The 27,446-nt window shown below is 57.3% G+C and overlaps 7 protein-coding genes across 7 annotated transcripts; 2 read left to right on the top strand and 5 right to left on the bottom strand.

Annotated features, from left to right (window-relative positions):
- Positions 1-696: 696 nt before the first annotated feature.
- MYCTH_2122196 (uncharacterized protein) lies at positions 697-1,387 on the bottom strand (the record flags this gene model as incomplete). The annotated part of the gene is made up of 2 exons (XM_003658544.1): positions 697-1,051; positions 1,290-1,387. 2 exons carry the CDS (start codon positions 1,385-1,387, stop codon positions 697-699), a joined length of 453 nt encoding a protein of 150 aa, XP_003658592.1.
- Positions 1,388-9,611: 8,224 nt separating this feature from the next.
- Positions 9,612-15,365, bottom strand: MYCTH_2294525 (uncharacterized protein). The gene is made up of 3 exons (XM_003658543.1): positions 14,887-15,365; positions 9,943-14,822; positions 9,612-9,871 (listed from the first exon to the last, which is right to left on the bottom strand). The coding sequence occupies exons 1-3, from the start codon at positions 15,241-15,243 to the stop codon at positions 9,844-9,846; spliced, it is 5,265 nt and encodes a 1,754-aa protein (XP_003658591.1). The 5' UTR covers positions 15,244-15,365; the 3' UTR covers positions 9,612-9,843.
- A 578-nt stretch (positions 15,366-15,943) lies between these two features.
- Positions 15,944-17,048, top strand: MYCTH_2294523 (uncharacterized protein). Its single transcript, XM_003658542.1, has one exon. It carries the CDS (start codon positions 16,186-16,188, stop codon positions 16,912-16,914), a length of 729 nt encoding a protein of 242 aa, XP_003658590.1. The 5' UTR covers positions 15,944-16,185; the 3' UTR covers positions 16,915-17,048.
- MYCTH_2294522 (uncharacterized protein) lies at positions 17,049-18,654 on the bottom strand. Its single transcript, XM_003658541.1, has 8 exons — positions 18,536-18,654; positions 18,379-18,468; positions 18,186-18,317; positions 18,069-18,113; positions 17,770-17,942; positions 17,626-17,714; positions 17,465-17,569; positions 17,049-17,401 (listed from the first exon to the last, which is right to left on the bottom strand). The coding sequence occupies exons 1-8, from the start codon at positions 18,547-18,549 to the stop codon at positions 17,183-17,185; spliced, it is 867 nt and encodes a 288-aa protein (XP_003658589.1). The 5' UTR covers positions 18,550-18,654; the 3' UTR covers positions 17,049-17,182.
- Positions 18,655-18,901: 247 nt separating this feature from the next.
- MYCTH_2294520 (SWD1-like protein) lies at positions 18,902-20,818 on the top strand. The gene is made up of 2 exons (XM_003658540.1): positions 18,902-19,402; positions 19,521-20,818. Exons 1-2 carry the CDS (start codon positions 19,044-19,046, stop codon positions 20,590-20,592), a joined length of 1,431 nt encoding a protein of 476 aa, XP_003658588.1. The 5' UTR covers positions 18,902-19,043; the 3' UTR covers positions 20,593-20,818.
- Positions 20,819-21,393: 575 nt separating this feature from the next.
- MYCTH_2294518 (uncharacterized protein) lies at positions 21,394-23,135 on the bottom strand. The gene has a single exon (XM_003658539.1). The coding sequence runs from the start codon at positions 22,776-22,778 to the stop codon at positions 21,576-21,578; it is 1,203 nt and encodes a 400-aa protein (XP_003658587.1). The 5' UTR covers positions 22,779-23,135; the 3' UTR covers positions 21,394-21,575.
- Positions 23,136-24,674: 1,539 nt separating this feature from the next.
- Positions 24,675-27,264, bottom strand: MYCTH_105669 (uncharacterized protein; the record flags this gene model as incomplete). The annotated part of the gene is made up of 6 exons (XM_003658538.1): positions 27,170-27,264; positions 26,821-26,921; positions 26,093-26,767; positions 25,768-26,026; positions 25,190-25,700; positions 24,675-25,102 (listed from the first exon to the last, which is right to left on the bottom strand). The coding sequence occupies exons 1-6, from the start codon at positions 27,254-27,256 to the stop codon at positions 24,675-24,677; spliced, it is 2,061 nt and encodes a 686-aa protein (XP_003658586.1). The 5' UTR covers positions 27,257-27,264.
- Between the last annotated feature and the right edge of the window lie 182 nt (positions 27,265-27,446).

The following is a 27,446-nucleotide window of genomic DNA, read 5'->3' as shown; positions in this document are numbered from 1 at the left end:
TCAGTGACGGCACATCGACATGGCCCGGAACGGCCCTCCACGAGCCCGTAACGGCGCTCCTCCTGCGTGGAGAAACGCGGGTCAGCTGATCCCCAAGCCAGCTGCGGCCGAGCTCGTCCAAGGAGCATGCCAGCGGAAGAGCCCTATACGAGAAGAGAACGTAGAAGAAACAATAATAATCGATAGTTTCCCGGAAGCCATGGACCGTGGCGTCCCAGGATTCGTTACTTCTCTGGTGATCATCCAATCCGGAACCGGACGCCGGCTACTCGCACTCGTGGCGATGTCGACTAACAAAGTCGCTTGGATGCAGTTGATGATGCGTGACAACAAGGAGCGGGGCTTCAGACTCGCCACCAACAGTCGGAATCCCACGCTCATCATGTTCGACTCGGGATATGAGAAGGATAGTGGTGCCGCCAGACTTTTGTGGGTGTTTGGAGAGAGTTACTAGCCGCGGCGGCGCCAGGCGCTTAATTTCTACCCTGATTGGTAGGAACACGCAACTGTCGCCCGCCGTCACAACAACATGGCCGAAATGTTGGCAAGGCTGCTGCGGCCCGACACCCAAGGCCGCGCCGACCCAACATATAACCGCCTTCATCGTCGTTTAGCTGGGCCGTGCATGTCGCGTTATTGCCTAGGGAGGGTATGATGCACTGCATGAGGCCCCTGTCATGGGTGGAGGAACCGCGCCTAGCAGTTATCGCACAGGCGCAGCCGCAGCCGCGGGCCATTGTTGGTGACAGTCAATTCGGTGTTACACTCAAGGATATGTTGCGTACGCAGGGCGCCTGCTACCGAGCAGCCGGGACGAAGACGCGGCCAGGTACGAGAGCGGTCACAACGTCCCCCAACCTCAGGAACAGGCCGGTTGCGCTCGGCGGAATGTGCACCGGCGAGGAGACATCGAGCGGATGGGTGCCGGCCATCCCTCACAAAGGTTGCTGATCTTCTAGCGGCCATCAAGCCATCTCTGTTGGGGCAGGCCAAGGGCAGAGCTCCGGCGCGAAGCCTTGCCATCTGCGGCGGCGGCGGCGACACCTGCTGCCTGTTTCACGTGATGTCACTACAGTGGTTTCCTTGCAGTGATTCGGCATGGAAACTTAATCGATGCGAGAGTGAGATCCGGAGGTGGGTTTCAGATCGACGGCGGCCGCAGGTTGCCAGGCCGTAAGAAGACGTACGGATGAAAAGGGGAACCCTCGGTCGGCGGGCCCTGAAAGACCGACCGCCGGGGCCCGACCGAGGGTTTGGGTCAAGTTTGAGGTTAAGGTTGCGCCCAAGACCGCTGCCCGAAAAGGGAGAACAGGGCTGTGCCGATGGGGTCGGCCAGAAAAGCCGGCCCAGCGATGGCCGGGGCCGCAGAATGGGCCTCACGAGGCATTCTGGGACTGCGGCATTCCCGAATTTGCCAAAAAGCTAACTCGGGTGCTCGGAGAGAATGGATGTACCCACTAAGGGCTTACTCCGTTGCGCACAATCTTCTATCGATATCAGGCCCTTCTCTTCGGTGAGAAAGTTGTGTTTTTTTCTTGGTGGCGCAATCGAAACTAGTGAAGAGATAGTTAGTCGTTCGCAGAGGGGTGGATGAGGTTACTCCGACCGGAGCCGGGGCACGATCTTTTTGGTTGCAATGTTGGTGAGCGCTGCACTGCCAGCCACTAACCAGCCACTGCACAGTATGTATTTCGCACAGGCATTGCAGTGCTTTCTTCCTGCCGAACAGCTGCACATGCTTTCAAGTGGGGCTTTCCAGGCAGGCACGAGGGACCAAATCGGCAGGCCCAATCCAGAAGCGGACAGATGATTGGCCGATCTGAGGCTCCAGAAAGCTTCGGGACCAGGGGAATAGACCCTTTGACATGGAAGGAGCTCCATGGCAACGGCGATTCTCCCTTCCTCTTCCATGTCTCTTCTTTCTCCCGCTTTGCAAACCAAGTGGAATTCTGACTCTCTGAGCATCTTGGAGAGAAAAAGACTAAGGGATGATGGTAGGTATGCGATTCCAGATACTGTCATCGAGGCTTACTGTGCAAAAACCTCCCACATTTGTTTGTTTTCCCTTCATGTAGTTGCAAGTTACGTCTGAGGATCGCCTCTCTCTCTCTCGCTTTTCTCTTCCCTGTCAACCCCATACCCCATCGGATCAAGCTCGAACCGGGAGTTACCCCGTTGTTCCCGGTGGAGTTGTCTCAAGCATGGAAACTGCCGCTACACCGCGTTTGTGCTAGCCCTCGCTGCATTCAGTCTTGGACGGTTGTTCATGTTGGCCAGGGTTTCGCTGGCTTGGACGCGACTTTTCATGGACTCCGATGCGAGTTTGTTGGCCGGCGATAGGTGGCGGTCCCATCTGCTCTGATCATTTCTTCGCCCACATGCTGTCCTTGGCCTACGGCCCCTCGCACTTGGGTCTCTCTTCTCTCCTCTCTTCTGTGTGGTGTAAGTGTTGCAGTCTTTTGTTCTTCTTTGGATTCAGGCGGCCCGGAGCAGGATCTGGGTCGAAGTCCCACGTCTTAGGCTGGTTGCTGGATGCTGTGGCCTGTCAAGGTCGGAGATACCTCGAGTGAGTTTCTGGCCAAGTACCTTGTTGCCATGGAGTGGACCAAGTGCGGCTCGAGGTGCGTTGGAGAAGTCACCCATCCTCGCCTGCCAGGCCCCTTGCTTAATGGTGCCTTTTACATTTCGTCATACTCATAGTTACCTACCTCTGCTTCGCCCCCGGAGCATATAGTAAGCTGCAAGGCGGGCGGCCCGTCACCTCCCTCCATGACGAACTGCTGCAGCTTCCGAGTTCCTTGGATAGGTACCTTGGGTACCCACCATGCCCTCTATCCGCTACTCCTGCATGCCGCTCCCCCATCTTCTTGGCGACGTCTGGCTGGTCCTGCTCGGCCACCCAACACGGATGCAAGAGGACCATCTGGCCCAGCAGGGCTGGATGGCCCGGCTTCAAAGTACATGCCCAGATGTCTCCTTACTCTCTCTTCCCCTTCCCCTGGCTGAGATGAGAACCAGACTGCCTAGTACCTGAGGTTCCTTACCACCCCCCTCCCCCTTTTCTATCTCGAGCATCGACCACACAACGGCTTCCCGTTTTCCCTACAGTTGGTGCTGACCACTTAGCGGGCAACGTAGTGTATTGCGGTGGGGGGTGCTCCCGCGTCTACCCCAACCAGCTCTTGGAGGTGAGGACTCTTCCGACGTGATAGGTCCAACACGGCCTCCATCTACAATTAGCCCTTGTCACCTTTTCGCTCCCGGATCGGCCCACACCTGCCCGCATGTCTCCCGAACTTGCAGCCGGCTAGCTCAGTAAGTACCCCTCGCACCCCGATACATAGCTGTACAGTACATCGGGGGCGCGGGTGTGTATCGTTGCATTTCCCTCTCGAGATACTCTTGGACGACAGTTACACCCGTCAACCAACTGCTCTCGACGCAACTTGATTTGCCTCGCCCCGTCCCCGTGAGGAGGGGCAACCAACAACCGACATTACTCGGGCAGTCACACAGGGGGTGAGCAGCGGGACCATCACTGCCTTCGCAAGAACCCTAGCACGGCAGGCAAAAGCCCAACGTCGACGTACCACTTCAGCGCAGCCAGTCTGTCGGCATCTCCAGCAACGAGTATAAAGAGGGCTGTCGATTCCCGTCCAGTCTCTCGACCATCCTCACTCGCAAGCACTCGCATCCATCTGCGCCAGCCCAAGCAGCACCCTCTGAGCTCTCTCCAGACGCGCTTCGTCCCTCTACGAACTTCCATCGCCAGCGCGGTAGCCACTGCCGAGCACTCCCCTCTCAAAGCATCGCAAGACGATCCCATACTTCACAATGTGCACTCTCTACCGCTTCCACTACACGTGCGGCCATGTCCGCGAGGAGATGGTTCGGTGCGCCTCCTTCGCAGCGCTGGGCTACTGCCCCCATGGCGGCCCCCAAGTCGTCGACGACTACCACGACGGCGAGTGCAATAACCACTAGCAAAGCGCCCAGGCAACGCAGAGGTATGTACACCGACCGCGAGATCTTCGATACACCAAAGACTTCGTTCCTTGTCTTGTGCTCGGTCTGAACTAAGTTCTGACGGACGGACCTCTCCTGCAGTTACCAGCTTCGTCCTCCAGCCCTCCTCCACCTTCTGTCAACGCCAACTTTGCCCCGCCGTTTCCCCTGGCTGTCGGCTACGAGCTCGAAACGCACAGTCGGCTTTCTATCTTTCCTGAGGATCCTGGGGTTGAACATGTCCTCGTTCATAAAAAGTGCCGGAAGGGAGAGATACAGGGCGGCAGGGACGAAGGCAACTGCTGCTCAACCGGAACAGAGACTACGACTTCCTGTACCTTTTCCTGTTTTTTCGGATTTGTTTACGGGGCTCGATGCCGATGACTATGTGTCGGCAATGTCTGTAGGGATGGAAGCCGATGGTTCTCTTCAAGTCTAGAGGTGGATTTCTTTGTTCCATAGCTTTACGGGATAATCTTTAGCACCGAGTGCTAAACTGAATCTCAAACCACCATCTTTTTTTTCCCTCCCTTTCGTTCCCTTATTAGCGTTTCCGCTCCACCTGTCCTGTCAACACATGATCAGCCGTATGCCTTGGCTGCCATTTCGACCGAATGCGATCGGGTCATAGCCGCAAGCCACACGATCAAGACCGTAAGGAAACCCCGTGTATCGCTGTCCGGGCAGTGGGCCGATTGGCGAGCCTGTTGTTTGCAAGCAACAGGAACAGGGACCTGCTTGCTTGCCCCTGTGCAACGGCAAAGGGGGGAGCTCTTCTTTTGCCTTCAGGTGCCGTTTCCGTTCAAGTGTACGCCCGTTAGGATCATATTGACATGCGGTGCAGGTATCGGCGGCGGAAGAATATTAAAAAAAAAAAAAAAAAAAAAAAAAAAAAAAAAAAAAAACTACTTTGTTGGTCTACAGCAGTACTGCTCGTTCGCCATGGAGGCGGAGGCGGAGGCGGGCCGCGGCCAGTGTGGGCACGGCACTGCCGTTGGCGCGCATTTGGCGAGGCATGGCCGCGGGGACACGCAGCCGGATTCTGTCACATGAGCCAGCTCAGATGGGGACCGAAGGAGGGAAAGAGAAGAAGAAGGGGGGGAGTGGTGGTGTGGTGGGTGCTTTCGCCAAGGAAGGAGAGATCAGAGAAGCTGGATAGAAAGGAAGGAAACACCCCTTGCGGCCCGTGCACCTGTTCGTCAACCCAAAGGCGGGAAGGATGGTGACCCTTGAAGCTTATCTCCCTAGGGAGTGGGTCATCAAAATACTAGTAGGGCACAGAGCAGGCAGGAAGGAGCTAGGTTCTTCCAATTCATGGAAGTTCGTCCTCCCAGAGTATCCGTAACCATTCGAGTTTTTTTCTATCCCACTGAGGGATCCGGTACTTAGCTTGACATGATCTTCAGACCATCAGTATGCACCGACCTAGTCAGATCCGCGCGGAGCAAGGCACGCTCGGTCCCGGGAGTTGTGTTCTGGTTCCCTTTGTCCTTTCCATGTAATCGATAGCAATCACCAAGTACGAACAGAAACCCAGGAGAGGACCACAGTTACCGTCTGTTGGACTCGGACTGGTTCGATTCCCGGCACACCACAAGCCTGCGCCGCATACCCTCCTGGGAACGAGCCGGTCTATGACCCAGTCAGGAGCGAGAAAGGCAGAGGCGGAAGCGATTCGAAATCTCGGATGCGCCTCGCTCTCACACGACCGGGTCACAACCAGGTCGCAATCAGGTCACCCACGAACCTAGCGAGAAGTAGGGATGAGGGCCGTCGCAGTGCGCTCGGTGAGATCACAACGGGCATCATACACCACCACCACTTCCCCGGGCGCACCCCCCCTGACCTTCTCAGGTGCCGTCACGGACAGGCCCTGCATTGTGCTACAACAGATGCATCTGCATCGCGCTTGACAATCGCAATGCCGCGAATCAGAAGAGTTCCGCAAGCCGGATGCAAGGGGCTGTTTACATGTGAACCCGACAATAGAAGGACGAATATGGTATTGGTTGTCAATGCAAATCAGCCTTGGACGCAATAGATTTGCTCGCTTCACCGATGGCCTCTGCACCAGGGCCTCATTACGCTGGTTGGTGTGGCCTCACTTGGGCTCTTGAGCCTGGGTCGTGGCATCCCAGGCAGGGGCTGACACTCAAACTAAGTTGAAAGATGCCGTGCATGCATCGCCTCCCCTCTTACAGACGAGACACGCAATTTATCAATCAGGCTGTTGGTATCCGTCTGAACTAGTGGTCTCAGTACTTGCTGAGAGAAAAGAATGAAGCGTTGAGGTACAGGAGTTCTCCCGAGAGCCCGCTTGCGCATCGGTCAGCTGTACCAACGCCGAGCTCCGAACCCCAAAAGGACCCGCGGCAGCGCCCTCCGCACCGGCCACCAACATGGTGCACCATTGCAATCAGTGCCCAATCTCGAGGCGTTGCCCTACACCACCCCGAAGGTGACCCCCGAGTCATCGTCATGCTTCTGGAGAAATTACTGGCTCGATGGGCGGTCCTAGTCTGGCAGCTCGACTGTTAAGCGCGGATGACAGGACGATCTAACAGTCGATAGCCAATGGGGCGCGAGAGACAGCAAGAAGGGCTGCTTCAGCACAATTAACAACCCTCGGCTCGTGCAGGGGAGATACACATCGTGCCTGGGTCAGAGGGCACGATCGTCTTGTGCAAGAGCAACCATCTGCCATACCGTTGCCTAAATGTCGTGAGGACGGGACTGCCAGTCGGGTAGGGTTGTTGCGAAGACCTTGCTCAGATCTATTACACCCTAATGTCGTCGCTTAAACGGTGTCACCAACACGTTCACTTGGCCGAAGGGTAAGTTAGCGGGGGACTGCCTAGGCCCGCCCGGCAATCGTGGCAGCCACCATTTCGGAGCGACGACCGCAAAGCAGAGACGGTAGTAGGGTATCGGGTATCTTTGCGAACTTTTCCGAATTGAGGCCGCAACCCCTTCCCCACTCTTCTCTCTTCCTTTGAAGTACCTGGACAAGGGAAGGTACATCAGTCAATGTCCTAGGAGGTACCCTGGAGACTCGTTAAACTTTCCCGGGGAGACCGGGGACAGGGATGACTTGAAGAAACCCACATGTCGCATTGTTCCTTCGAGAGGCGCCATGTTGCAACTCCAGCGCAATCTTGGGGTCAGACTGAGGCTTCCAAGTCACAAATCAACAAATGGACCCGACAGTCTGGTAACCTGGTCCGTGCACAAACAGGGGGGAAATACAACTAGTGCCAGGGTTAGCGCCTTAACAGATTCGCCTCGAGTACGCTGCAAAACACTGTTATAGCAACGGTTTCTCGTACCTTGCTTCCGCTGGGTCTCTACTGCACGGAGGCGTGGTTCTAGCAGATCCGCCGCTACACTAGCAATTGGCGACCCCCGCAAAAGTGGCTGGCTCCCCACCCTATGGAGCTTGTGAAGGTGCTTTGCTGTTCTTCGTGCTGATCTCTGCACAACAAACCAACAACAGTATGGACAAAGCGACAAGCCACAGTCTTGCGCTTTCCGTAATGATCTGGTTCGAGATACGTCAGATTTTTTTCTCTCTCTCTAAGTATCGTCGTTTTTTGTTCGGTGAGTTTCGAGAATGGGGGCTGTGGTTGTCGAACTAGGCCGCGACTGATGCGGCCACCGTGACAACGTCTTAAGGCTGAGCCCCCGCCAAAATTCTGGATCCACCATCACCAAGTTGAGAAGCACGCTTCTCATTCACCCATTTACTATCCCCATGTGGAGTCAACCGGATGCATGTCGAATGAAGCTACCGAGCCCACAAACTTGGGCACAGAAAGACAGGCAACCGCCCCGTCGCTGCGCCAAGGCTCGCGATCTCGTCTTTCGGGCACGGAATTGGAATGGGCGATGCACTGCACACTTCCATAGATGCCTGTACTTCGTGATATCACGCCCCGTGAACGATTCGGTTCAGACTAACTGCGTATCCATGTACTTACTGTACATACATACGTACATCACCCCCATCAATGATCCGATACCACCTATAATTCATCCGACGTCTGGCCGCCTATCATATTCCTCCTTCTACAAATATCACCATCGTCATCGCCTCGGTCCTGCGCCGAGGCCGGGTCCATCCCCCCGAACCTATCTCATCTTGGCAGTCCCCCGGTCCTCCTTTCCAATTTCTCTCTCCCCCCCCCCTTCCCCTGCCTCCACTGCCCCCGTACTTCCGGCTTCCGGCGCTGCCACGGTATGTATCTCATCAAATTTTTCTTTTCTGTTGCTTTATGTTTCAATCATCTCACCCCATTTCAGCCCCACGCTCAGGCAGGCTAAGGGATGTGAAAAGCAGTTGGTTGATCAAAAGTGGTGCCTACCCAAGAGAGAGAGAGAGAGTGTGTGGGGGAGAAAGCGATGAGAGAGCGCAACGCGTATGTTTGTACACGCTTGTACCTCCCCATACGAGGTACCGTCCAGAGACTCAGGGGGGAGAGAGAGGGAGAGGGAGAGAGAGACAAGGTACCATATCTTCCACACCAACGATGGTAATAGTGTGTATGTGTGTGTATGCGTGTGCACCCTCCTCCCTCTTCCCTTTCCCCCGGCACGCTCCGCGATCCCCTGGAGAGAGAAAGAGAGAGAGAGCTCAGCCATATCATATCCCTGACTGACCGAGCTGGTCCGGGCCCCGTCCACCCACCCCTTCACTCCAAGGACCCAAAGGTCTCGCGCACGTATGCACACATACAACACATGTGTAATTTACACGCGGATGACGCTGGGGAGGTGTCCTGACTTCAACGAGCCTCCCGGAGGATGCAGCCGAAGACCTCGCAGGCATCGATCGCTCAGAAAAAAAGGGGGGGGGGACCAAGCCCCCAACGGCTCTCTCCCCCATCCCCTACTAACGTTTGTGGAATCATGTCCCAACCCAACCTGTCCAAACTCCGGTTCTACCACGTTCTCTCACACACTCACACACGGAGAGAGCAATAGGTCAGGTAAACACCAGGCTCCCTACTAAGCCTCACTGCCCATGGAACTGATCCAGCCAACATGGTACAAATACGTTGGAGAGATGGTACGTGGGAATGGGAATGGGAAGGATGGGTCTTCTCCGTATGTAAAGTACTGTACACAAAATCTCATTACACAGCCCAATCCCGCCCCAAAGTGCCATAAGTTTAAGTCCCTCTTCATCAGTGTCAAAAGGCAACATCAATCCAGCCGGCCATCATCCACTTTCATCCATCCATCCGTCCATTCATCTCAGGCCGATCTCATCTGGGCCGGGCCCCGGCGTCGTCCGTCCGGCCATCAGCAACCCCCTTCGGCCATGTTGATATCACTGCAGCGGCAATCGGAGCCCTCCCTCTCAAACGGTGAGTAGCAATCCATAACCAATCTGGTGCCGCGAGTCCCGCCTGTCTCTCCCTCACGATGTCTGTACGAGATGCTTTCCTCCCTCGTTGTCTTCATTCTTCCCATCATCTTCCTTGCTATCTCAGCGGTGATGGTTGGAGAGACAAATGTAGGACGCGATAACAGAAATAAAAAAACGGAAATTGCATCCCTGTCATGAGGGACTGTTTGGCTTATTGTGTCTTCTTTTTTTGCGCTCTTCCTCTCCGGCCTGCCATGTGAATGCTTCTATCGAACGGCACGAAAGGGTGAAAAACAAGAACCTGAAGAAAAAGAAAACAGACTCGCTCCGAATATGTGACCCCGAGGGAAAGACACGCGACTCTTGCAAACGCTCCAGTAATCTTCTGCAGCGCGACAACTTCCAAGGCAAACCTGTGCCGTCCGTGCAATATGCCTCGCTTCTCCTGACTTAGAATGATGAGAAGCGAATTAATCATTTGTCGGAGAAGTAGGTGAGCTGTTGAAGCGGTACTGTCAGCAAACTGTTCCCCAAGACCATACATTTTGATGTTAGATGGGTCAACGTACTACTGATCACCACTGCCCCCAGACGGGCCGCGGCCCGGAGTCCTAGGTGAGAAGGAAGGTGATGTCGGCGAGTAGCCAGGGCTGGTCGGCGACATCTGCTGCCCAGGCGACCGATGGAACGACGGGCTTGTTGGTGAGTAGGCATCCGGCGACGTAGGCGACCAGGTAGGTGATGCCGGCGAGTACGACGGCGAGGTTGAATGCAGATTCGGCGAAGCAGGGCTGTAGCTGGGGCTCGTCGGCGAGTACGATGGGGACGTCGGCGAGTTGAACTGCGCTGGCGACGTGGGGGAGTAATGACGGGTTGCTGCGGGCGACGCCGGGGAATAGCTCGGCGATGTTGGGCTGTAGTTCGGGCTGGTCGGGCTTCCAGGCCGCAGCATTGGCGACGTCGGCGAGAATGACGGGGACGACGGACTGAACTGCGGGCTCGAAGCATACCGACCACCGGCATCGAGGAGAGGGGAAGTGGGCGAGTACCCCAGAGGTGACGACGGCGAGTAGCTGAATGGAGAAGTGGGCGATGTAGAGAAGGGGCTGGTAGCGCGAGGGCTCGTCGCGTATGGGTTGGCGCTGCTCGAACCACCAAAACCGCCGCCGTACTCGGTCCCAAACCCGCTGGGGCTGTCGGAGCCTGCACCCTGGATGGGCGAGAAGTTACCCATAGTCGGGGAGAAGCTGCCTAGATACCCGTTGTCTGCCATCGGCGAACCCGTGTCGTAGGGCGTTGCGGCACCCTCGAGCTGGCCTCCCTTGATAGTCATGCCGGGCATCAGGCCCATGCGAGAGTTGTCCGAGATGACCGTCTCGAGCATCTTAGGGTCGAGAAGTACATCAAAGTGGCCGGTGCCCATAGGTGCCATCTGGCCCAACATGACGTTCTCCGAGATACCACGGCAGTCGTCGAGTTCACCGACGGCGGCAGCCTCGAGCAGAATCTCAACTGTCTCCTCGAAAGAGCAGCGCATCAGAGCACCCGTGTCGGCGCGGTTGATACCGTGGCGTGTCACCGCGGCGATGCTGCCACGGTATGTCATGACATCGACAAGAAGTGCGAGATGCCGGTGGTTCACGTAAGAACCACCGAACGCGAGCACCTGGGTCAGCTCCTGCATAAGGGCCGCCCGCGCTGCTTCGATGCCGAACACATCCACGATCTGGTACAGGTCGTTCGTATAGGTGCGCCTGGTGTCAACGCCTTCAATCGTGAGGACCTCCCTCAGGGATGTGCCCTGCGTGTCGAGATACCACTCCATGCACTCTGGTGTTTCCTTATTGGCCACCTGAGAGCCGTCCGGTAGCACCGCCAGCTTGACACCCTTGTTCAAGAAGGCTCTCTCGATGCCAGGAACGCCGCGTAGGGTGCAATTGTCAAGGAGATGCTTCTCGAGACGCTTCAGCATCACGTCATCCTCAATGATCTTGTTGCCGTCTTCATCCTTGTCGTCATCCTGGCGAATGACACGGATGCGGATGACCATCTCCTCGGCGTTGTTGTCGCTGAAAATGACAGCAACGTCCTTCTTATATTCTTCCTTGATCCGTGCTGCAACATCCTCTACGCGCAGGCCCTTGTCAAGCATCTTTTGCCGATCGAGGGTCAGCCTGAGCAGCCAGCGGGATTGGTTTTCGATGGAATCCTGGTCAGAGGAATCAGGAATCAGGAAGTAGGACTCGACCATGTCGTAGTCCTCTGGGATGACGGTGGAGGTGATATCCGGATCGTAGTAGATCTCCGTCACGGCCGTGACAGAACGGAGGCTGGTATGCTCGACCGCACTGCGCATCCTCTTCGCATCCTCCTGAGTCGCATTTGCGTAATCCAGGTAGACAACCATGGACGGCGTCTTGATGTCCTTGGCGACGTTGAGGATTTCCTTGAGGCGAGGCACACCCAGCGTGACGTTCTTAGACGACACACCAGCGAAGTGGAAAGTATTCAGAGTCATCTGCGTTGCCGGCTCTCCGATGGACTGCGCAGCCAGCACGCCAACCATCTCACCGGGCGCGACCATCGAGCGGGCCCAACGGTTCTCGAGCTCGCCCAAGATGTGCTCAAAGGCTAGCTTGTTTATCCTTTGCTCGACAGCGAGGCGCTTGTACGCCAGGCGAGAGCGCAACTGGATCTTGAACAAGAGGGTCGAGTTGTAATCGGCCTCCTTCGAGATTATATCATCCCCGCGGACTACCACCATCCTGTCGAGCAAGGCCCGGACGGCGGGAATCACGTCGTTGGGCGTGAGGTCGCTGCGCTGAGAATCGTCAACCTTGAAGAGCTTCTTGGCCGTCTCAATGATGCGAGCGACATTGAGAGGAAGCTGCATGTAATCATCGGCCATCTTGCGACGGTTGATCTGTCGCACGAGCTCACGATCGGCGAGCAACTGCTCGTACTCCTGGTCCAAGAGCTCCTGCACGGCCGGATCACTAGCCATTTCCCTGCCGTACTCGAGGGAATCGAGGATCGAGGACGAGGCGGCTTCGTCCATGACGTCTAGACGGAACCGTTTTTCGAAGTTCTTGTTCGACAAGTTCATGTGGTCCACACGCTGCCTCTCGATGGCGAGACCGTCCAGGCCGTCCTCGCCGTAGACGAACTGAATGATGTCGCCCAGTGAGTTGCGCACGGTTCCGTCGTAGCGAGCTTCCGCATCCTCCAGCGCCTTGACAAGGCGGCGTTGGATGTAGCCCGTTTCGGCTGTCTTGACAGCGGTATCAATCAGACCCTCTCTACCAGCCATGGCGTGGAAGAAGAACTCCGAGGGCGTAAGGCCGCGGAGGTAGGAGTTCTCAACGAAACCCCTGGCCTCGGGGGAGTAGTCGTCCTTGGTGAAATGCGGAAGGGTGCGGTACTTGAAGCCGAATGGGATCCGCTTTCCTTCAACGATCTGTTGCCCCACCAAGGCGGTCATCTGCGAGATGTTGATCGACGAGCCCTTGGAACCGGAGCGTGCCATGATGACTGCGTTGTTCAGATCCTTCAAGCTCTTTTGGGTGCTTGTGCCGGCCTTGTCGCGGGCCTTGTTAAGAGCCGTCGAGACCTTGTTCTCGAAGGTCTCGCGAATGTTCATGCCGGGAAGCGGCTCAAGCTCGTTGTTGGTGGCCTGCTGCGTCAACCGGGCAACCTCGGCCTTCTCGTCGTTGATGTGCTTCTGGATCAGGCCGATGGTCACCTCGTCGGGGATCGTGTCGCCGATACCGATACTGAAGCCGTTATGCAACAGCCAGTAGTTGACTACCCGCTGGCAACCGTTGAGGAAATCCATGGCACCTTGCGGGCCGAGCTCGTTGTAGCACAGGTGGACAATGCCGCCACCAGAGGCGCCGACGCTCTTCTTCGACAGCAGGCCGAACATCAATTCGCCTTGCTGAATGAGGAGGCCGTCGTCCTCAAAAGGATGGTCCTTGTCCTGCTGTTCCGAGGGCATATGAATGTTGATGATGCTGGGGATGATCAAGCTGATGATCTGCTTGCCGGTCCACCGGGGGCGGGGCTTGTGGATTGCGGGCAGAGGAATGATGCCATCCCAGTCCGGAACCCAGAGCATGATGTTCATCACCTCCTCCTTGGTGAGGAAAACGTCTCGCCGACAGAGCTTATAGACGCCAGCCAGTGTGTCCTGAACAATACCCATGAGGGGGCCGTTTCTCTGGGGCGAGACGATGTTCAAGGGAACCATGCATAGCTCCTTGACCTCGGCACGCGTCTCCTCCGTCTGGGGAACGTGCAAATTCATCTCGTCACCGTCGAAATCGGCGTTGTAGGGAGAAGTAACTGACAAGTTGAGCCGGAAAGTGGAATAGGGCATGACCCGTACCCTGTGGCCCATCATTGACTCCTTGTGAAGAGAGGGCTGGCGGTTGAAGATGATGTAGTCACCATCCATCAGGTGGCGCTCCACCTTCCAGCCGTACTCGAGCTGGATGCCAGTCGCCCGCCGGTGGTGGCGGAGATCGAGACGAGTGCCGTCCGACCGGACGACGAACCTGGCTCCAGGGTGCTCATTCGGCCCGTTCTGGACCAGCTTTGTGAGTTTGGCAATGTTGTAAGGCGTGACCGTTTCGGGGTAGGTCAAGGTACGAGCAATGCTGCGCGGCACGCCGACCTCGTCCAACGAGATGTTGGCATCGCCAGTGATGACGGTACGAGCCGAAAAGTCGACACGCTTCCCCATCAAGTTGCCCCGAAGGCGCCCCTCCTTTCCCTTTAGGCGGGCGCGAATAGCCTTAACGGGACGACCACTCTTTTGCAGCGCTTGTGGCTGGCCGGCGATGTCGTTGTCCATGTAGGTAGCGACGTGGTACTGGAGCAGATTCTCAAAGTCCGTGATGATGTGCTGGGGCGAGCCCTCCGCAATAGCCTGCCTGACATTGCCGTTGGCGCGAATGATATCGCCGAGCTTGTAGGTCAAGTCATCCTCGTTCCGCAAGCCTGTTCCAGTTCCGTCCATGGAAATGCTAGGACGGACTGGAGGGGGAGGGACGGGAAGGACAGTAATAATCATCCATTCGGGCCGGGCTTGAGAGATGTTGATGCCGATGTCGATCATCTCCTCGTCCGACATGCGGCGGAAGATATTGAGAGCCATTTCCGGAGTGATGATCTTCTTCTCCTTGGTCTTCACTCCGTCTTCATCCTTGGTCTCGATACTGCCCCAGAGAGTGAGAGCCTGCTGGCGAATGACGGGCTGTATGTTGCCGCATCCTCCGTGACCTTCGACGGGTCGGTCTCCGGTGCCGTTCAGGTTGTATTCACCATCCTCGGCCTGCTTGGGCGGATCGTTGTCGCAACGCCTCTTGCTCTTGCAAATATCCCAGACCCGCTTGAACCGAACCTTGGGATCCCGGATCCGCATCGCGGCGGCATACTGAGGGTCGGACTGATTTTCAGAGTCAGCATCAAGCGACACAAAGATCTACCCGACCGGGCAATGGTGCACTAACTCGATCAGCCAACACCTTGCTACAGTTGTGGCAGACCATCTCGAGCAACTTCTTTGTGCGCCTGATGAAACCGGGGTGGAAGACGGGCCGGGCAAGCTCGATGTGGCCGAAATGGCCGGGGCACTCCGTCATGTTCTCGGTGCACGTCTTGCATTTGAACTGTCGGTCAACGGAGCCGAGGAGGGGATCGTTGAGGCCACCATCGCGAGGCTTCGTCCGGGTCTCGTCCATGGTCTCGGGATAGACGATATGGCAGACGCTCATTCCCTTGATTTCTTCAGGGGACAGGAGTCCGAACTGGATCTCCTTGATCTCGCGGATCGGCGCACTCGAGTGCGCAAAGATAAGGTTCGCCATATTGTAGGTAATGCGGACCGGATGCGAAATGGAGCTTTGAGCAAAAAATTCGAGATGGGGAATTCGTGCGAAAACAGCGGTCGGCTAGCTGACCGGAACGTTGGTCAAGGGAATGTCGCGTCAACCGAGATGCGCGCGGCGACCTGGCGAAGGAGGTCGAACGGCCAAGAAGGAGAAGAAATGTCGATGAACGACTGGCAATTGTTTCGATGGCGAGAAAGCCGGCGTGGTGACGACTTTCCGCGATGGTCTTTGAGGACCTCCTCCACCACGCTTTCCAGGCCCAGCGGCCTGCAGCGACCGTCAGAGGCTTATCGTTTCCAGTCTCGCTGCGGCTCGAAAAAGAAAAGCGGTGGATCGGAATACCGCAAATCGCACGTTCGATATCCTGTCGGAAAAGGATGGGCGACAAGAATTCGAAGCTGCTTGACGCGATTCGCGACGGCGGCGGGATGGTTGATGAATGGTGTTTCAAGGGAAAGGAGGACACGGCGATGGGCCGAAAACTTCGACCTTGACAAAGCAACGCGGGTGAGAGGCGAAAGCGGCTGATTCTGACCCACTTTGGAGGAACCTAAGAAGGCAGCGGTCCTCACAAGGCAACAACAGCTATGGATTACGTAAGGCTACTGTATAGTATAACTCACAGTGTATGTACATACAGAGTACACAGTACACCTAGTAACCCCACGAAACAACCCGCCAAGCCAAAATTTTGAAGTTTACAGTAAATCCGTACATTCTCTCTCGGTGTCCTCGACCCGTCAAGGTTGTCCGATACAAAACGAGCCGACATGCGGATTGTCCGCGAGCTAGCTCGACATCACTACCCATGAAGAATCGAGAACAGCCAGGACCATTCCAATAACACGACGAAGCCCCTCTTCCTCTTTCTCTTCCCCCTAAAAATTACCACCACGACCATAATAAAGGTAGCCCGCCATGGACGCAGCCGCCCTCCTCAAAGCCCAGGGATGGCGGGGCAAGGGCTTCTCGCTGCACCCGACCAACAACGCCATCGGGCTGTCGAAGCCGCTCCTCATCTCGCGCAACACGGACGGCCGCGGGATCGGGCAGAACAAGCATTACACCAGCGACCAGTGGTGGCTGCACGCCTTCGACCAGAAGCTCAAGGGCCTCGACACGTCCAAGAAGGGCACCGTCGTGCAGTCGGTCACGCAGGGCAAGCTGGACGCCGTCGCGAGCAGCCAGCCCAAGGGGAAATACACGGGCGCGAGGGGCCTGTACGCGTCGTTTGTGCGGGGCGGCATGCTGGAGGGCACGATCGAGGTGAACGTCGTGGCGGACGGTGCGGCCACGACCGGCACGGCGACGGGCGAGTCCACGGACGCGACGCCCGCGACGTCCGACGACGGGAGGAGCGAAGAGTCCGTTTCCAAGAAGGAGAAGCAGAGCGAGTCAAGAGAGGAGAGGAAGGCCAGGCGGGCGGCCAGGAGGTTACGCAAGGCGGAGAAAGCCGCGAGAAAGGCGGCCGAGGCTAGGGCGGCGCAGAAGGCCGCGGAGAAGGCTGCGAAGAAGGAGCTGAAGAGGGCGAGGAAGGCGAGCGAGACAAAGGAAGAGAGGCGGGCCAGGAGAGCAGAGAGGCGGGCACGGAAAGAGGAAAGGAGGAGGAAACGGGCGGAGGCTGCGCAAAAAGCCGACCAAGGATGAAAGGGCTCGGACTGAAGATTCAAAAGGCTAATATGTTCCCCCTTCGGCGCGAGCCGACTGGTGGCTCTTATCACTAGGCGCCGCTTCCTGATGCTCGAGCTCCCTACAGCGCACTTGGATGGGCGTGTGCCGGTTCCAAGTGCGGGAGGCCGCAGTTTTGCGGGCCTTTGCCAGCGACCCATCTGCGGCAGGGAGGTTGGGTGCGACGACAGCGAGCTATCTCGGCGCCGGATGGTGTTTGGATGGATGGCCGGGTTGTCTTACGGCCTCAGGGCTCCTTGGGTACTTTGCCCGGTTTGTTGGATAGCAACCAGGGCCGGCGGTCCCAGAAATCGTCCTTGATAATGTCAAGGTGTTGTACCACAATCCGCGCCTTTGCCCTTCGCTTCTTGTCGTTTTCGGTCTGTGTCTTGGACTGCTGCACCGGCTCCGCCAGATTGTCCACCTCGGCGGTGGTGTTGTGCGTGCCAGGTTCCACCAGCTCATACTGATCGCCTGTTTAGCTTCTGTAGTGCCAACTAACCAACCTGGAGAGTCCAAAGCAACTTACATCCCGAAACACGACACTGCCCTTTTTGTACATTTCCGGTTCGTTGTTGTAGTTGATGCCGAATCTCGAAAACAGGATCTCGTTCTTATCCGCGGCATAGGTCCCCTAATGATTTCTCGAGTTAGTGACAGCAGTTCTTCCACGACAGCACCAGAGCTCACCTTTAAGGTCTTCTCCGCCTCTGTGGCATCGAGCCCCCCTAACTGGATGAGCGCCCAGAATGTCGTGTTGTAAAGATTGTTGATGTGGCCTTTCTGACGAGTTAGAGTCGGACCACGGCATTACAAAGGGAGAGGAGCAATTACAGTCTACTTGTCTCCAACTCATGTAATCTCGCAGATTTTGCACCGTCGGATAGCACACAGCCCGGCCGTCGAAGCTCGGCAATGGGGGTGACAGAGGGGTATCCGGGAAGTGAACCGGCCAAAGATGGATGTAGTAGGCGGTGAAGGTCGAGACGACCGTCGAGATTAACTTGCTGTGTGGTTGTCAGCGTAAGAGACAGAGACACGAATAAAAGAGGGAAAACGAGAAAATAGCACCTGGAACAGAAAAGGCGCTCACTATTTTTTTGGGGGGGGGGGGGGGAGAGGGTGTTTCCTACCTCGCGCGACGCTCAAAAAGACTGCAGCTCTTGTGGAAGACAAAACTGGGTGGGCAATGTTAATCAGAGGCTTCCAAACCTAGCATTGTCATCAATATGGATCAATATAGAACATACCTGTACTCATCGCTGACGCCATATGCAATGGTGATGTCTGGGAGCTCGGCCATGACTGCCCTGGCTGCCGCGTTCATGAGCTCGAGCGCCCGCTTGTCGTTGGGCTTCTCAAACGCATATTTTGCTGAGAACCTTGGGCCGCGGTTAGACATGTCGCTGTACGGCGTTGGATAATAACTGAGGTCGTCCGTACTTGGTAAACCCCCGGCCATCGATCCTGACCACGATCCATGTGTTTGGAAGGAGATTGTCGGTCTGCTCGAACTGCTTCACGTACTCGAACCTTGAAACGAGTGCAATCATGTTAGCTCTGGTTCACATCTCATCGAGTCATGCAGCAGCTGCCATACTTAGAATTTGCCATTTTCAAAGCAGCCTTATTTTATTGACAAATAGGTACAATATATGTGTTGTTCTTCTGTTTTGTACGTTTGAGGCATTCAAGGCAACCGATGCTGGGTGAATCGGGAAGTAGGCACCTGCAGTCAAGTGCAACCCCGCCAAACCCGCACTCATTCGAGCCTTTGGGCGACGTGGGGTCGGCTTGCGGGTGCTGCTTGGCATCTTGCCCCACAAGTCGGATCTGCTACCGAACCCCTGCCACGGCGGGTGCTCGAATGTGTGTAGTGTAACCCCAGCCCGGCAGCGCTGCCCATCCCAGTAAACCTTCTCGTAACCACACTAGCGCGCTAATCCGTACACTACGCTAGGTGACTCCAATACCTTGTGTAGTGGAGTGGGGCGCCGCAGCCCTGCAGCAACGGGACCACGAATTCTCCAGGCCAAACTCGGCCTCGTCGCGACATCGATCCGCAAGCTTGTCGTACTCTCTCCTCTCCAACCTCCACCGTCGTGGCCATGAATCTCCTCCTTTCCGACGACTACCTCCTCCAAGACTACCCAGAGAACATCACAAACACGATCCGGTCCGGACACTCGACATGCGTCCGATTCAACCGCAAGGGCGACTTTCTGGCCTCGGGCCGCGTCGACGGCACCGTCGTCATCTGGGATCTCGAGACCATGGGCGTGGCGCGCAAGCTTAGAGGTCATTCCAAGAATATCACGTCGCTTAGCTGGTCTCGGTGCGGGCGTTATCTGCTTTCGGCGTGTCAAGGGTGGAAGGTCATCCTCTGGGACCTGCAGGACGGGAAACGCTATCGCGAGGTGCGCTTCCGCGCTCCAGTCTATGGAGCCGAGCTGCACCCATGGAACCAGTGCGTGTCTCTCGATGGGCTCCTCTATTTCGCTTTTTGCTTTTTTTTCTTTTTCTTTTTTTTTTTTAAAAAAAAGGGGGGGGGAAAGAGTCCAAAGATATGCTGACCGGTGAGACAGCCACCAGTTTGCCGCCGCCCTCTTCGAGGACCAACCGATGCTCGTCGATATCACGGAACCGGTCGAAGTGCGATATGTCCTGCCCTCGGTGCCAAAACGAACCAGCACCGAGACCGACCCGGCGCTGCGGGAGAAACAAGCCAAGGAGGATGCGAAGCACATGACGACAGCCATCGTGTACACGGCATCAGGCGACCATTTGCTGGCCGGCACCACCAAAGGGCGCCTCAACATCATCGACGCCAGGACGCGCGAGATCATCTACTCGGAAAAGATTGCGAGCGGCATCATCACGACGCTGCGGCTGACCGAGTCCGGCAGGGAGCTCCTCGTCAACGCGCAGGACCGGATCATACGGACCTTCATCGTGCCGAACCTCTCGGCGGCCGACCTGGACCCGGACACGATCCAGTTACCGCTCGAGCACAAGTTCCAGGACGTGGTCAACAGGCTGTCGTGGAACCACGTGGCCTTCAGCGCGACGGGCGAGTACGTGGCCGCGTCCACCTACAACAACCACGAACTCTACATCTGGGAGCGCGGCCACGGCAGCCTGGTGCGCATGCTCGAGGGTCCCAAGGAGGAGCAGGGCGTCATCGAGTGGCACCCCCACCGCGCCCTGCTGGCCGCCTGCGGGCTCGAGACCGGGCGGATCAACATCTGGTCCGTCACGACCCCGCAGCGCTGGTCCGCCCTGGCGCCCGACTTCGTCGAGGTGGAGGAGAACGTCGAGTACATCGAGAGGGAGGACGAGTTCGACATCCACCCGCAGGAGGAGATCCAGAAGCGGCGGCTCGACCAGGAAGACGAGGAAGTCGACGTCCTGACGGTGGAGAACGGCGGCGGGATGGACGAGGACCTGGGCGCCTTCCGCATGCCCATCCTGTTCAACCTGGGCGAGTCGGACAGCGAGGAAGAGTTCGTCAACGTCTCGCTCGGGACGCTGCGCAGAAAGAGCCCAGGCGACCAGGACGAAGGGGACATGACGGGCGAGGAGCGAGGCTCGGGGAAGAGAGGCGGCGGCGGCGGCGGCGGTGGTGGTTCAGGCCGGGGACGAGGTAGGAAGAAGTAACATGCAAAGCAAGCAACCAAACCAAGTAAGGCAAGCAGGCAGACAAGCAGGCAGGCACTCGAGCACCTCGGAGTTTTGGACCCGGAGAAGTCGACGTTGGGGCGATGGACAGTTCTTTGTCAAACGTCGCGCCCGCCTCGCCGAGCGATCTGATCTGTCAGGACCGGATCACCAGGGTTTGACTCCGTCTAATCTGATCCTAGCCATGGCCCTTCCAAATCCCCAGCCCGCTCGAGTTACCTAGCTGAACCGGTCCGTTCATCCTCTGCACCATTAAGAGCTCGCCCGAGACCACCCTCGGATTTGGTTATCAGCGGGCTTGATTCCGCCGCGGAAGCCGCCAGGAGTTGCCTTGGTCCGGGAGGCATCGATAAATCGGTATTCTGGGCGGGCTGAAGCAACCAAGGCCAGAGTTTCAAAAATAGCTTTGCAGGATGGGCTAAGGCGGGTGGCTAGGGGAGTTCATGGCCACCATACTCCTTCATGCAGAGCAGGCCTGTCACACGGGACGAGATATGAGTCTCCCTTTCAAGGTCGAGAATCTCACCCTCTGCTGAGTCGGAGAACCTGACCACAGCCACTGTACAACAAACAGCAGCCACCGTGCCCGACACCTCTACATCACAATGTTTATAAGTATTCACAATCGCCAAGGCCCTTGTTTCTGTTTCTGACATCTATACCTGCGGCCTTCCAGGTGTGTCTAGTTGTCTAAATCCATGGCATCTGTTGCTTTGCTTCGAAAATGAAAAGAAGCAGAAACAAAGGAAAAGCGACTCAGCCGTAAATGGCATAAGTACAGTACATTCAACCAAACCAGGAGAAACAAGAGTCATGCTGACCGAAACCAGTTCAGCCATGGACGTCCATCTGGAGGCGGCGTCTCGACAGCAACCGCGGTGTGTGTCGAGTACTCGACGGGGACGTGAACGGTGACCGGTTTCCTTGTTCCAACCAATGTCAGGCCATCTTAAGGGGTCCCATCAAGGCGAAGAGGATGGGGGAGGATGGACGTACCAGATGAGCTGCTCGGCAAGTGCTTTCGCAACGTCTTTCACGGAGGCCCAGCTCAGGTCATCGCGATTGAACGCCGAGCCGTGCCCTGTGGTGCTATTTTCCAAGGTTCCGCGCCGGTCGACACCGCCGACACTACCCAGGAGCCATCGCTGGCCATCTTCCAACAGACCGTCCAGCGAGCTCCTGGCAGAAGACGCAAAGTACATGAGCATCCTAGAGGATGCGATGAAGATGGCGATAACGGTGATGAAGACCTCCATCACGAAGAGGGCCGCTTCCCGGACGAGATACCTGGCTACCTCCGCCGGCACGTGCCCGACATGGCGCAGCAACCCGTCGGCAGCAGTCGGGTCGTTCCCTGCCAGGAAAGCAAGCAGCAGCCAGATGCCGGCGATATACGCAGCCCAGCGAAGCGGCAGGAAGGCGATCCGAGCGCGCCTACGGTCCGTCTTCCGCACCCACTCGGCCAGGCTCGGGGACCTATCCCCAACCTCGCCGCGCTCGTCGACTCGGCCGTAGTAATAAACCACCCGGGACTTGGAGATGGTGGTGATGCTTTCCCCATATGCGGTACCCGTGCGCGGGTCGATCTCGCCGACCGTCGCGAAGCGCTGCAGCATGGGCCAGAGGACGATTTGGACCTTGCCCATACGGGACGGACGGCGCCAGACGTCGTTGGCGCCCTGCTGATGATCCCCCGAGCCCTCCTCCTGTCCATGACCGGTGACGAACCCGCGAACGGCCTCGAATCCGCTCCTGGCCGAGGCCAGCACGCCCGCCCCGCGATCTCGGATTTCTCTTCTCTCACGCTGCGCAGCCAGCCGCCGAGCCCGCCGGCTCCTCCACTCCTTCTCGGCGGCGGCATCGGCGCGGGTGTTGGCGGCCTCGGAAGCCCGGTAGATGCGATTGTCGACGTTTGCTTGGTCGTTGTCCCACACCGTTCCCGGGACGGGCGACGAGAAGTGGAAGATGTTTTTCGACAAGCGGATGCCGAGGGAAAGGTATCCGGCCCGAGCGACGATGGCGTGCAGGTCCTGGTAGAAGCTGCGCAGCGATGCCGCCTGGCTGGCCGGGAAGTGCTCGTCCATGAGGTCGACCAGGGGCAGCAGCAACACCGTGATCTGGAGCGTGAGCTGGTCGACGCGAGGCCAGAACTCCGGAGTCAGCATGTCGCCGGCCAGGAGGGTGCGGACGCACTGCGAACGAAGGCCGGTGCGGTGGTATCCTGGTCTCGGGTCAGACGAGACGGTGTCCCTCGAGACGGGATAAAAGAGAGAAAGAAATAAAGAAAAAAAAGAGGAAACAGGTCCGACAGCACTCACCTTCATAATCAAGCGTGCACTCGTCCTGCGCCTCCAACATCCTCTTCTGCACCTTATCCGCCCCGAACAACAAGTCATCAAAGACTTCCATCTCCAATATCTTCCCAATCACTCCGGTCACCAGATACTCCCGCTGCCGCCTCTTGGTCAACAGCACATCCCACCCGCCCGCATTATCATCCTGCATCGCAACCTGGGCCACAAACCACAGAAACTGCTCCGACGACCCCGCGTCCGCCCAGACGCTGCCTTGCCCTGCAGCAGCACCACCAACAGGACCCCAAGTCCCCTTAAACAAAGAAGACGGGGACGAGGACGAGGACGGCCCCTTCACTTGGTCCGCGAGATCTCCATACCCAAAATACGACGCCGCGAACTCCCCCACCTTGTCAAACAAGTCCTCATACACCCCCTCATACCACTCGCTCTCGAGCTCCCCGCCCCGCTCAACCGACCAGAGCCCTCTCCCTCCTCCTCCTTCTCCTCCACCACCACCATCCCGACCGCCGGGACCCACGAACCGCGCCCGCGTCGGCCGCCACGACCCGCTAGTGAGCTCTTCCAGCCCGCGCCGCCGCCCTGGCCCTCGCCCTCGCCACCACCACCACCTCCTCCGCGACGACGACGACTCCTCTGCGTTGGTGGGAGGCATCGGGGCTACGCCGCCTCGGCGTCTGATGTTGGCGGGGGTGGAGGATGATGAAGAGGAGGATGAAGAGACGGAGGTGGTAGTGAAGGGTTGTTTTTGTTGTTGTTGTTGTCGTTGTTGATTCTGAGTCCTCATCCGCGAGCTCCGGGAGCGGGTGCGACGTACGCCGCCGCCGCTGGCGACAGCAGCAGCAGCAGCAGCAGCAGCAGCAGTAACAGGGGGAGCTCCTTGGGGTGAGTGGCTATACGAGGACAGGGCGCGGGCAAAGTTGGAGTTGTGCCGGAAGCCGTCATCGGCAAAGGAGCGGTCTCGGAGCTGAAAGTCGCTAGCGTCCATGTGAGGGCCGTCGAACTTAGAGTGATTGATGGGTTTGGATTGATTTGGAGCTATGCTGGCGTCAGGGGGTTGTTGTGTCCTCCTTGGAATAAAACAACCTGAGGTGTTATTACAACATTGGAAGTGTAGAATAGAATAATATATATATAAAACAAACTAGGAGTTCTTATGGGTCATGGTTTGTTCATCTGATATGGTGGGCAAGACAAAGAGGTAGCCAAGTTAGGACGGGAAGCGGAAGCCTCGCTCAAAAAAAGGGGGGGGATAGGCCCGGATAGGGAAGAAACGGTGCAGGCATCGCCTCTCGATGAGGACCGCATCCGGAGGAACGCAAACAAAGGGAGCCGTCAACCCCGAACGCCGCCCTCACCGTGAGGTAAGGGATCGATCAAGCAGCATTCCAAAAAAAAGCCCAGCTTGGGAGACAAAAGCAGAAAGGAAGAAAAAAAAAAGTCTTGATTCCATTGTGGGCACGGTAGATCTACAGTGCATAAAATATCAACAACAAAACCAACCGACCACCCGACCTCTGACACCCTCTCCCCAGTAAAGCGGCCATAATAACGCAGACAGAGGCACACCGCCATTGTCCCAAACGCCAGAACCTAGTCGAGCCGCTAACCTTGCCCTCATGATATCCATACAGTGTTTGGGGCCGACATTGTAACATTCCCCGCGGCTTTGAGCGATACGCTTCTCCCCCTGCCCCGATAGCAAAGCCGAGGCGCTCTCTCGGGGGGGGGGGGGGTTTGGGGTTACTATACCCTGAGGAGCTGCACATTGAGGACGAGTTTCTCGACCTCGCAGTCTGCGCCATTTGGCAGCCTCTGCCCCTTGGGGAGGCTGGCAATGACCGTGACGGCGATGATGTTCGTGACGGGCTGCAGAACCAAGTCGAAAACGATCGGGTTGGGAGGCAGCGGATCGTCGTCAGCGGGCACAGGAGGGGCTCTACCAATCGTCTGCCCGTTGACCGTCACGAACATGCGGTACTGCCGTCCCTGCTGCTCAAACGGGGCCAGGCGCGGGATGAGCTGCAAGCGGCTGTGGGTGGCTGGGATGTGCGTCGTGAGGTTCTGGTGCGCTTCCTTCGGGTGGGCGGGGATTTCGAGTCTGAACTTGGGGTCTATGACGAGGGTAGGATGTGTCCGGATCAAAACGCTCGGCAGGAGAGCATCGGCAACACCTAGTCGCAAAAGGTTAGGATGACGACCCCTAAGAAAGATCAAACGGCTCCCCTCCCAAGACCTGGGGGACATGGGCATGAACATACCTCTACCGGGAGCACGATACTTGAAGTCGTAGATGGGTGGCGCTGGAGCCGGTGTCGGTCCTGATTGTGCATGGCCATTCTGCAACTGTTGACCGGGGGGGGGCTGCTGGAAGGACTGCCCCGGAGCCCCCGCTCCGTCTGTACCATTGACGGCACCTGGCACGTTGCCATTCGGCCCTGCGGCTTGCTGGGCGCCTGCAACCGCGGGACGTGGAGAAGCCACGGCGCCGGGCACCGTCTTGGCACTGTCGCCCTGAAAACCGGCGGCCGCCGTGTTCGCCGGAGGAAGGGCGCGGTTACCGTCAGTACCGCCTGAATCGCCTGACCGGCCTGTTGGTGGCGCAGGAGAAGGGGCCGCTGTGCTGCTCCTGGACCCCCCGACGTGTATTGTGATCTTTTTGGAGCCGAGCACCGGAGTTTCCTGGCCAGGAGTCATCTTCAGCTTGATCTTGGGCTGAGGCGGCTCCTGTACCACGGCCTTTGCTTCGTTCAGCTCGGCTTCGAAGCAGTTCTGGTTCGGTCACTGGTTAGCTCCGCGGCAGCCATTAAACCACACAGATGCCACCAGTCATACATACCTTGAGCTCTGTCGCTAGCGTATGGATAACGCTCCCCTCCTCGTTGTAGAAGTGCGCATTGGTCCAGAGCAGGCTCGCCTTTTCTTCAAACGCTGCCCAGCTCTTGAAGTCGCTAACGCCGGTCGCAGGTTGCCGGCCATGGATACCCTTGACCAGCTTCTGCAATCCCTTCAGGGAGAGGGGCGATGTGATGACGGCAAAATAGTCCTTGTAGCTGCGTGGCGGCAGGTTGATGAAGTCCAGGAAGTACGGGTCCCCCCTTGTCTCGGTCAGCAGTCCAAGAAAAAAAAAAAAAAAAGGTCCAAAGTTGGAAGGCCAAACTCACGATTCGTCAGGCTTCCGGATCAGCTCCTCGACAATCTTTTCTTGGGCTTGCTGGAAGGTGAGCCCTTTGTACGGCACCCCCTCGTACTCGTGGTCGGCTTTGACCCTCCCGCTCTTGTCCAACTTTCTGGCTTGTTCCGACCCGGCCCTGGCAGGACGGCCGGGCCCTTTCCTCTTGAGGACAATCCTTCTCGAGCTCCCGTCATCCTCGTCTTCATCCTCTTCGCCGTCAGCGTCTTCCTCGCCCTGCGCATCCTCTTCTCCCTCGGCGTCCTGGTTCCCAGCCTTTTGGTTCTCAGCTTCCGTGCGTTCCGCCGTGGCAGTGAGAGCTGCCACCTCTGGTTCAGGCTGCAGATCATTGGGGATCGGGGTTGCTTGACAGCTGTAGCCGGGAATAAGTTTGTACGCCGGGTTCGTCTTGGTCATGTAGTTGCTCAACGCTTTCCGCACGCGCTCCGCATCTTCAAAGACCTCCGAATTCTTGGGGTAGAATTCTTTCGCATTGGTCACCATGCGCTTGAAATAGCTCTCGAGCTCGGACAGGTTCTTGAAATCCTGGTTATGGAGCTTTCTCTCGATGGTTTTGAGAGAGATTGGCATGCGGATGCGCTCGTAATACTCCTTGTTCGTCTCCCGAGGGAGGAGATTCTCGAAGTAACTCGCCACAAGACGGCCGCTGTGGTCGGGAATCAGCATGCGACGGAGGAAAACGAAGGCCGGCAGAAGTACCTTTTGTCCTTTGTCCTCCGAATCGTTTCAAGAAAGTGTAGGCCATAAGCGGTCGTGGATTCGCGTGTCTCGCCTTGCAGGAGGTTGTAATCGGACGGTTGCTGTACTCGCAGTTAGTCTACTTTGCTTCACAGTCACAACAAAACACATGGTTGCGTGTCTGCAAGCCAACGGGAGGCCAGGAGGCCGTACTCCAGGGCGCCCGAGATTGTAGTCGCACCCAGAGCCAAACCCCAACTGAGAGCGGCCACGCCAACTGACAGGCCCGAAACCCACGATGATCGAGCGCTTGGGCCAGGCATAACTTCCGAGGAGAGAAGGGGGGGAAGATTGGCCCATCGAAACTTACTCCTGGCGTCTTTAGTCGTTTTGTGGCCCGGTCATCGCCGTCCGCGATGCCAGCCCCAGAGGAGCTCGCCTTGCGTTTGTGGTCCATCGCGCGACACCACCAATCGGCCCCAGTTAAGCGTCGCGTCGAAGGACAGTGAAGCAGAAATTGTGCACCTCGCTATCGGCTGAATGCGATGGTGTCACCAACTGTCGCTGTCGCCGTCGCCGAGGCGCGGATTAGCTGCCGGTCGAGACGCGTCGATGATGGATGTTGTTGGTAGGCGCAAAGGCTCGAA

Source organism: Thermothelomyces thermophilus, chromosome 1 (genome assembly GCF_000226095.1).
Source record: "Thermothelomyces thermophilus ATCC 42464 chromosome 1, complete sequence".
NCBI lineage: Eukaryota > Fungi > Ascomycota > Sordariomycetes > Sordariales > Chaetomiaceae > Thermothelomyces > Thermothelomyces thermophilus.
Note: the sequence above shows the minus strand (reverse complement) of the source record. Positions and strands in the feature narration are given on the sequence as shown.